Source organism: Culex pipiens, chromosome 2 (assembly GCF_016801865.2).
Source record: "Culex pipiens pallens isolate TS chromosome 2, TS_CPP_V2, whole genome shotgun sequence".
Classification (NCBI taxonomy): Eukaryota; Metazoa; Arthropoda; class Insecta; order Diptera; family Culicidae; genus Culex; species Culex pipiens.
The window spans coordinates 189,648,855-189,658,539 of record NC_068938.1 but is presented as its reverse complement, the minus strand read 5'-3'; the positions used below and the strand labels follow the sequence as shown (position 1 = coordinate 189,658,539).

The following is a 9,685-nucleotide window of genomic DNA, read 5'->3' as shown; positions in this document are numbered from 1 at the left end:
GCAAAAGGCACTATGATGAGCTCATTTATCTACCACAATGTCTGGAGGACTTCTCCGGCTTGTTGTGAGGGTCGTGATTTGAGGAATTCATGGTAGAAGAACATGTTGCTATACGATAAATGTGGATACAATTACATTTTTAGAAATTCTTTTAAGAGATTCATTATGAATAATCCAAAACTTTCTAGCAAGACAAATAAAATTTTACTACTTTGAAAAGTACCCGACCACTTGACACACAATCGGCAATCGAAAGTTACGAGTACTAGAAATCAAAACAAAATAGCATACTCAGCCTAGCTAGACATTGAGTTATTGTTGTAGAGAGTGGTCACGTGTCAGTTTGGAACGATGTCTAAATCATGGTCTGAATTGTAAAACATTTGTTATGTGATAAAATATTTAAAATTTTGTATTTAAAAATTGTACTTTAATAAATATTCAACATCTCCTTATCAAAATTGGAAATATAGAAAATGTCATTGATTCCTCATGAATGAACGTAAATGTAAGCGTGCTGCACAATCTGATTGGCGGAACGTTTGAAAGATTGATTGATTACTGCGGAATGTTTCACCCTCAAGTTGATTAAGCAATCAATCGGTAATTACAGCTTCAAGTGCTTCTAGATTGCATCATGGATTACTTTGAAGTATTTCTTGTGTTTGATTAGTGCAATCATTTGAATAAAAAATCTCGAATATTAAAAATTAAAAATCTGTTAAAAACGCCTGCAGGTATGCAAACCGAACTATTTAGTTTTAAATCCATGCTGAAGAACTTACCTAGATATTTTACGAACAGTCGTATTCTTGTCATGAGTCGCATATTTTTTTTTAAATACATTGTTTTTTTCAGTACTTTTAGTATTTTTAATCTATTAATTTTGTTGAGGTATCATTCTTATAAGTTTTTGACTTATTCTACAGAAACCAATAATAATCATTAACTTTTTTGTGTTTGACATAAAACATGAAAATACAGTTTTCAGATATGGCATCATCCATAAATTATGTCACGCTCTAGGGGGTGAGGGGGTGGGGGGTCTGAGCATGTGTGACATTGCATGTTATAAGTATAGGAAAAGCGTGACAAAGGGGAGGAGGGGGGGGGGGTAAATTTTGGCTGATTTTAGCGTGACGTACTTTATGGATGAAGCCTATTTTGCCTGTCTTTGAACATTTATGCTTAAAAATATATGAATTTACTTGTAAATCAATAAGCATAATGATTTTTCGAAAACTGAATAACTGTCTTTGAAAAAGCAAATTCTCATCGTAATTTAGAATTTTTAAAATATAAGCTATTTAAACCGATTCTTGAAAGATTATGATTCAATTGAAAAAATATTGGGAGTTCTAAGGATATTTTGTGACACACAAAAATGGGATCTATCATAATTAAACAATAATCATTTATTTATTTCATTTAAATACATTGTCATAAATCCTTCGCAACAAATTTTGCTTCAGAGTCAGGGTCTGCACATGTTTCTCCACCGACTCGCGGTACTTGACGTTAAGCTCGGTGTCTTCTGGTCCCCAATCGTAGGTTGGCCTAAAACAGCTCGAAATCCGTTCCTTCCAATTGGTCTCCTTCCGTTTCAACACCGCATACACGGCCCAGGCCGGAAGTTGCAAGACTCCAGCGGCGAACACGCACCATCCGAAGGCTGTTTGAAAATGAAGGTTGTCTTAAGAATCTTGAAGGGTTGATTTTTTTGAAGATCTTACCGTACATCCCATTGGAGAACACGTACCCGTTGGAGGTAAAGGCTTCATAAGTTACAATATGATATATCAGAATAGCAATCAGCATAATTGGAGTAACAAAGCCCCAACAGATCCTCCAGTACAGCCCGGTTCGAATTCCCAGCATGAACTCAATGTCTCGGCAAAGCCGCCCAACTCCGTAGATCCACGATAATGTAATGATCTCAAAAACTGCCAGCACCAACGCTACAAACGATGCTCCGTAAAAGTCCAAAAAGTCCAACAGAAACTGACCTCCCGGAGTGGTGTAGATGATCCCGATGCCAAATCCGACGATAGCGATTCCGATCGCTACCAGCGATGGCTTCAAGTGAGGGAATCGATCCCGGATGACGGTCATGATCGTCGTGGCCATTCCAACGATGCTTCCGATTCCCAGCACGAACAGCATCAGGAAGAACGCAACCGCAAAGAACTGCGGCCAAAACGTGAACTTGGCGATCGCGTCCGGGTAGGTGATGAACGCTAGGCCACCTCCTCCGCGGACCACTTTACTAAGATCTGGTGAATTCGTAACGTGCGCTAGGTGACCTATGACGCCGAACACGATCAGCCCGGCTAGCATGGAGGTTAGCGTGTCCAGTATGGTGACTACTGTTACGTCTCTGAAAACGTTTGGATATTAGTGCATTTGGGGTTTTCGTAGGTCACTACACAAACCTGTTGACGTTGTTGGTGAATCGATTGTACGACGAGTACATCATTACGTTGCCGAAGCAAACCGTCAACGAGAAGAACATCTGCGTTACGGCAGCGTACCACACCTTGGCCTCGAAGATTCGATCCCACTGAGGCTTGATGAAGTACAGCATTCCAGTGCCAGCACCCTCAAGCGTGCAAGATCGAATCAACAGGATCAGCATCACCACGTACGGGAAGATCGCCAGGAAGTACGATGCCTTACCGGAGCTTTTGATTCCTTTGATTAAAACTAAGCAGACGCAGGTCCAGGGTACCAATAGGCAAAGAACCAATCGCCAATCTGGAGTTCCGATGCCGTCGTCAAGGGAGTCGGCAGCGTTCAGAACTTCCTTGCTGAAAGAACGAGATCTTCAGAATCTTATCTTAAATGTTATCTGAACTACCAACACAAAGTACAGCTCAGCCGAAACCACCATCGTAGCGTTCGCTCCAGCTCCCTCTAATACCGCAAGGCCAGAATCGATACAATTGGCATCCCAGCTGTCCTGACACTCGCTCCACGGCAGTGGATTCCCAAAAGAAGCTACCAGGTATCTCGTGGTAATACCCAGCAATGAAGCGTAGAACGCCATCACGACACCCGTGGAGTACACTTGCCCATAGCCAATCCCGCGCATAGCTGGAACCGCATCGTACACGTTGATGCAACCCCGGCTGGAGAACTGACAAATCAACATCTCCAGGTAGTAGATTGGCCTCCCCACTAGGAACAACACAAACAGGTAGGGAATCACAAAAGCCCCACCACCATTCTCCAGCGCCGTAAACGGGAACCTCCAGACGTTACCAAGTCCCACCGATAAGGCGATACAGGACAGCAGAAACTCGATGTCCTTGCCCCACTTGTCACGAAGAGGTTTCTTCGCAGGATTGAATTCAGGTAGCTTGGAGGTTAAGTTGATTGTCGAAGGTTTCTCCGAATCACCGTCCGCGACAAAAGCAGGGTTTGAGAAGGCCATTTTGACTTCAGGATCTTCAGATTGCTCAACCTCCCAGTACGCGCACGTCCTCCGTTCCGAAACTCAGCTCCCGAAGACGAATCTCCATGTAGTAGTTCAGGCGCGGGGATTACGCACTGTACAAGCGATTCAACGCAACTGGATCGCTCCGTTTGGGTATCAAAGGCTTAAAACCAGCACCCAAAAGCCCCGGAACACCTGATAACACAGGAAATCGGCTAATTTGAAAGCCCTTCAATACGGCAGAGTGTGATAATCGGCACGTTTTATTGGCCTAGTGCTGTAGAAAATGATAAGAATCGTAAGATTCCACAGACAAGTGGAGGTAGGTTTGGTCGGAACGATTCTGATATCCAACATTGAGAGTTACTCGTGCGATTGTCCTGCGACGATGAAGTGCCAAATCTGGTTGGAAACCAACCTGCAAGCACAGTGATTTGCACAGTCAACTTTCCCAGAGTGATAAGATACGATTGTGGCCCGCGGCTGGGAAAGAACCAGTTTCGGTTCCCGCATTTCCAGATTGTGACGCGGTACGTTTCAAAACTGATTGATAACCGGAAAAGCTATTATTTTTGTTTTAACATGTTCTTATCTAAATACATTATCTATAAATCTCTTAAAAATATTTCGATTTGTTTGAACAGTCTGCTCGTACTTGAACACTGACTCGTGGTATCTAGCGTTCAGCTCGGAATCCTCAGGACCCCAATCGTGTGTCGGTTTGAAGCAGTTCAGTATCCGGTCCCGCCAGGTTGCCTCGTTTCGTTTAAGCACCGCGTAGGTGCCCCAAGCTGGAAGTTGCAGGACTCCAGCGGCGAAGACGCACCATCCGAATGCTGTTGAATTAATCGGATTCTTGAAGTTCACTTCTAGATTTAAATGAAATCAGTAACATACCGTACATCCCACTGCTGAAGACGTACCCACCAGAGGTGAATGCTTCGTACGTTATTATGTGATATAAAAGAATAGCTATCAACAAGATTGGAGTAACGATACCCCAGCAGATTCTCCAGTACAGCCCAGTCTTACGACCCAACATGAACTCGATGTCCCGACAGAGTCGCCCAACTCCGTATATCCAAGCAAAGGTCACAACCTCAAACACAGCCAGAACCAGCACCACAAACGAAGCTCCGTAAAAGTCGAAAAAGTCCAACAGGAACTGACCTCCGGGAGTTGTGTACATGATCCCAATGCTGAAACCAACGACCGAAATTCCAATCGCCACCAGCGAAGGCTTCAAATGCGTGAACCGATCCCGAATCATGGTCATCACTGTCGTGGCCAGTCCCAGCATGCTCCCGATGCCCAGCACGAACAGCATCATGAAGAACGCCACCGCGAAGAACTGCGGCCAAAACGTGAACTTGGCGATCACATCCGGATAGGTGATGAACGCTAGTCCGGCTCCTCCGCGGACGACCGTGTTCAGTTCGGTCGCACCGGTAAGATGTGCCAGGTGACCAATGACGCCGAACACGATCAGTCCGGCTAGCATGGAGGTAGATGTATCCAAAATGGATACGATCGTGACGTCCCTAGAAGATATCATAGGTTACAGAACGATTTTTTTGGTACTAACGAGCTTTCGTACCTGTACACGTTGTTCGAGAACCGATTGTACGAGGAGTACATCATTACGTTGCCGAAGCAAACCGCCAGCGAGAAGAACATCTGCGTTACGGCGTTGTACCACACCCTGGCTTCGAAGATTCGATCCCACTGGGGCGTGATGAAGTACAGCATTCCGTCGGCAGCACCCTCCAATGTGCAAGATCGGATCAGTAGCACCAACATCACCACGTACGGGAAGATCGCCAGGAAGTAGGACACCTTTCCGGAGCTTTTGATTCCTTTGATCATCACCAGGCAGATGAATGTCCAAGGGACGAGCAAGCATAGCACTAGTCGCCAGTCTGGTAATCCGATTCCATCGTCCAGATTTTCAGCAGCGTTGAGAACGTCTTTACTGAAGGAGTCAATATTGAGCTAGTATGATGTGATGAAGGAACTTTTGATACCTACACAAAGTACAGCTCCGCAGATACCGTCATCGTAACGTTGCTCCCAATACCCTTGGATACCGTCAGACTGGAATCGATGCAATTCGCCTCCCAGCTGTCCTGACACTCACTCCACGGAAGTGGATTCCAAAACGATGCAATCAGATACCTCGTGGTAAGTCCCAACAAGGAAGCGTAGAATCCCAACACAACTCCACTAGAGTACACCTGGCCATAGCCGATCCCTCGCATAGCCGGCACAGCATCGTACACTTTGATGCAACCTCGGCTGGAGAACTGCCCGATCAGCATCTCCAGGTAGTAGATAGGTCGTCCCACTAGAACCAACACGATCAGGTACGGTATCACAAAGGCTCCTCCGCCGTTCTCCAACGCCATAAAGGGGAACCTCCAGACGTTCCCCAGCCCCACCGACAGAGCGATACACGAAAGCAGGAACTCGATGTCCTTACCCCACTTGTCACGCTGGGGTTGCTTCTGATCCATGCTGGGATCATCTTTAGTAGCTGGTGAAGATTTCTCCGCATCACCATCTGCCACGAAAGCCGGATTTGATGAGGCCATCCTGGCACTGCAAGCCACCTCAAGTTTCAACCACCCAAAACGCGTTCGTCCTCGGTTCCAAAGCTTGGCTCGCGTAGCCGATTCTCCATAAAGCTGCAACGAGCAGACCGTACCATTCAATGTCCCAACGCTACCAACCGATCAGCCCAACTGGGTCCTTCGACCGAACGGGCGAGCGCTTTAAAGCTGTTTCCAAAAATGTGTCCACCAACCCCGGAAAGCCTGATAATGGAGGAAATTGACTTATTCGGGATCCAGTTTATCAAAAGCGCGTCAAAATCGTCTGGTAATTTTATCCCCCGCTATAAAAAGATTAGAAATGGGAGCGTGGTCACAGACAAGCGGAGGCAGCTGTTGGGAAAGCTTTGGAAGGTTGGCTGAGAAAGCTGGGAAAGGCAGAGTTGTCTGTGGGATGAAATGCCAATACCAGGTGCTTTGACAAACTGACCAACCAAATCAATCCCGGATTGACGACAATAGCTTACCGAGTACAACCTGAAACGATTGCAATCAGTGTAGGGCAGTTAATTATTCCCTGAATTTGGGCCGGTATGGGGTTTTGAAGTTCGCAATAAACACCGCCTCGTATTGATAAGTACTTTATTTGGGAACCTTCGTTGAGAACCAATGTAGTCTATCGAACTCGCTGAAGGTTATGGGTCGGAGTCACCACCAACTTCTTGCTTGGTACAGCGGTAGACTAGCAGGTATTAACTCCAAAGAGTCATTCTATGCGCCATTATGTTGATACCAGCGATGGAAGAATCATCATCAAAAGAAATTCATTTGACGCTCATCAAGAGAAAAAATCGAAAGAGAACTTGGCTCTCCTCTCTCGAGCACGAAAGATCGATAAAACACGCAGAAAAATATTTTGTAGAATCAGCCTGTACGAGGTTTGATTCAACAAAATGTTTGTTGAATATAATCAACGGCGATTTTGCGTTGAAACAAACCTTGATTTTCTCAATTCCACAAAAATCTTTTGTTGTTTTGAAAAAGTTGCTTTGACGTTTAGCGTTGATTCAACAAAAATCTTGATTTTCAAACCAACAAAACGTTTTGTTGATTGATTATTCGGTGGATCATCTATTTCACTACTACAATTGCAGGTCGAAAAATAATCTGTCACTTTTTTGTAGATGTGCTATGTGTGTAAACAAAGCGAAATAATTAGGTTTAAGTTGTTCTAACAAGGAAATTCAAAACAAATCTTCAACAGATTGATTTTTATTTGAGAAGTTCGGGAGCGATATTCTTTTGAGTGACTAGCCTTCTCTCTCTTTCGCGTGTGATAAAGTTTGCAAGCGAAAATTATTTTTTTGCGATTATTTCATCCCTAGTTGATACTTTTTTCAGTGATTAGTGTTTATTGTGTTGCCCGCTTCCAGTGTTGCAAATGACTGATAGAAAAGCTATCAATTGCTTATCTCTGCACCAAAAATATCCGAGAGCATAGCGGCCGTCACTATAGATTGTGAGATCTCTTCTTGTGTCTCGTGATTCCCAGCGATGTCATTCTCTCTCTATCACTCCTCCCCTTTTCCTCGACTAAGCGTTCTCACCGCTGAGTCTCTCAATCTCTCCGAAAACTGCAAAAAGAGAACGCGAGATGGAGATTAGGAGCCGACCACGCATGACGTCCCGTTAAATTGCGTTTGCGAAGTTGGTTTTGCGACGGCTTTTGTGGTTAAACGCTGTTGCGGTAGGATGGTCGTGGAAGCGGGAATGAGAGAGAAAAGGAAAATGTCAATCGCGAGTGGGTAAACACGAAAATGTGTTCGGCTATGTTCTGCGCTGAGAGTTTCAATGAGGAGAGAAGAGCAGTTGTATTTGAGGCATGATAGTTGCTGAGAGCTGATATTTTGATATTTTAACAACCCTGCCCGCTTCAGTCGATTTTGGACGGGGGAGCAGAGCACACGCCTTGCAGGATTATTCGTGTTTCGGGCGTCATTTTTTTTTTCAGTGATTGGTGTTTTTGTGCTTTAATTAAGATTACATTAATTGTTTTGTGACTTTAAATGCCCATCGTTGATCAGAAAGCACTGCGTCGGGTTAATTATGCATTAAGTTTTCAAATAATGGTTAAATTTTCACGGCGAAAAAGTAATTTCTATAGAATCGTTTATCGAAAGACACGCTGAAATTTAGGATATTATTTAGTGCCACGGGGACGGATCATTAGTGCGCTGACCACGGGGAAGCGCTGTCTTGTTTTTGCATGCTGATTTTCATTTATTTTGTGTCGCTGTTTGTGTGCTTGGGTGCGTGGTTGTTATAATTAAATAATGGCATGATTAGTGTGCTGACCATCTGACAAAACTAGTATTATGACCGGCCCGTGGCTTAATGGCTACGGCTCCCGCCTCATAAGCGGAAGGTTCAGGGTTTGATTCCCGACCGGTCTCCTTGAAATTTTTCGACTGTAAATGAACTTTGAATATGAACAAAAAACGCATAGAATCAGGTGGGATTCGAACTCACACCTTTGGATTGAAAGTCGGATGCTCTAGCCATTCGGCTACCAAGGGATTTATACTCCTTGAGTGAATTAATCCGTAGTGGTGAAATAATGTCACAAGGTCATTTACTATATAACACAACAATCCTTTCCCCAACGATTCCCCTACACACGACACACCATTATAATCTATAAATAACTCGAACCGGTTGGTACGGTATGTCCCCGGCTTCTTCTTCTTCCCTTGATGGTTCTATGAAGGTGGGATCCGTTCATAGAATATGTCTCATGCGGTTTATGCAACGCAGTAGGCCAAGCCGCTTTAATGAGTGTAATACACTTCGGGGGTTCTCGAAAGTACTGCAATCATTAATAATAATGACAAGAAGGAACTTGAGGCGTAATCTAACCATAAGTTCTTCCCGGATGCTTTCTTCGGACTGGCTGCGCTTGTGTTCGATTAGATTAGATTAGATTAATTTAGTGCCACGGGGACGCTTAGACTCGTTTTTGCATTTCCATCTCTTCCATTTTCGTTGTATCGCTGTCAAAATTCGATTGTGAGTAGCGGGACCTCGCGGTTACTCGGTTACGCGGTTACTAGATCGCTGAAGCCTATGATCGGTCGTGTTGAAAGGATATTACGGTTCTGTTCACCAACGGAGGGGTAACCTTGGGTGGTCTCTCATGCTCATGCTCATGCTCATTATTTCATCCCTGGTTGATACAGATTTGCATTATACCCTTCCTTACTAACGGTAACTCTAAGGATGTGATTGTAGGCTAAAAAGTAGGAATTCTAACTTGATATTTCGTATAAACTTTTCAGAAAAATTCGAATGATCTAGCAACTAATTATCAAATGACTTAGAAACGATATTTTGGATGACCTAGAATATCTCAAAGGTTACAAAACTGTATTTTTAGTAACAGGATAACCTCAAAGCTTTTTCTTAAATAATTCTTAAAACATCACTCCCGAATTTCAAAAGTCAAAGAGCAATGTTGATGGCTGATAAAAACCGGTTCAATCCTGCCCAATACTGAGTTCGAAATGACCTGCAATTAAAGCTGTACGTTTCACAACCGTAAAAATGCGAACTTATCTTGAAACATTCGACATTTTATGACCGTGGTCGCTGAATGGAGGTACCGTGCCAAATGATGATCTACATTGTTGAGAAAAAGTGTTGA

General features: G+C 43.9%; 2 protein-coding genes across 2 annotated transcripts; both read right to left on the bottom strand.

Annotated features, from left to right (window-relative positions):
* Positions 1-1,411: 1,411 nt before the first annotated feature.
* Positions 1,412-3,717, bottom strand: LOC120428601 (sodium-dependent nutrient amino acid transporter 1-like). The gene is made up of 4 exons (XM_039593624.2): positions 2,862-3,717; positions 2,433-2,807; positions 1,734-2,377; positions 1,412-1,672 (listed from the first exon to the last, which is right to left on the bottom strand). The coding sequence occupies exons 1-4, from the start codon at positions 3,431-3,433 to the stop codon at positions 1,425-1,427; spliced, it is 1,839 nt and encodes a 612-aa protein (XP_039449558.1). The 5' UTR covers positions 3,434-3,717; the 3' UTR covers positions 1,412-1,424.
* A 285-nt stretch (positions 3,718-4,002) lies between these two features.
* LOC120428602 (sodium-dependent nutrient amino acid transporter 1-like) lies at positions 4,003-6,685 on the bottom strand. Its single transcript, XM_039593625.2, has 4 exons — positions 5,465-6,685; positions 5,034-5,408; positions 4,334-4,977; positions 4,003-4,272 (listed from the first exon to the last, which is right to left on the bottom strand). The coding sequence occupies exons 1-4, from the start codon at positions 6,025-6,027 to the stop codon at positions 4,025-4,027; spliced, it is 1,830 nt and encodes a 609-aa protein (XP_039449559.1). The 5' UTR covers positions 6,028-6,685; the 3' UTR covers positions 4,003-4,024.
* Between the last annotated feature and the right edge of the window lie 3,000 nt (positions 6,686-9,685).

Bases quoted from the DNA above. Each gene is read 5' to 3' on its own strand.
- LOC120428601 (XM_039593624.2), bottom strand. From the start codon at position 3,433: ATGGCCTTCTCAAACCCTGCTTTTGTCGCGGACGGTGATTCGGAGAAA. The intron at 2,378-2,432 runs GTTTGTGTAGTG...AAACGTTTTCAG, and splicing joins TTCACCAACAACGTCAACAG to AGACGTAACAGTAGTCACCA. The intron at 1,673-1,733 runs GTAAGATCTTCA...ATTTTCAAACAG, and splicing joins GTTCTCCAATGGGATGTACG to CCTTCGGATGGTGCGTGTTC.
- LOC120428602 (XM_039593625.2), bottom strand. From the start codon at position 6,027: ATGGCCTCATCAAATCCGGCTTTCGTGGCAGATGGTGATGCGGAGAAA. The intron at 4,978-5,033 runs GTACGAAAGCTC...GATATCTTCTAG, and splicing joins TTCTCGAACAACGTGTACAG to GGACGTCACGATCGTATCCA. The intron at 4,273-4,333 runs GTATGTTACTGA...TTAATTCAACAG, and splicing joins CTTCAGCAGTGGGATGTACG to CATTCGGATGGTGCGTCTTC.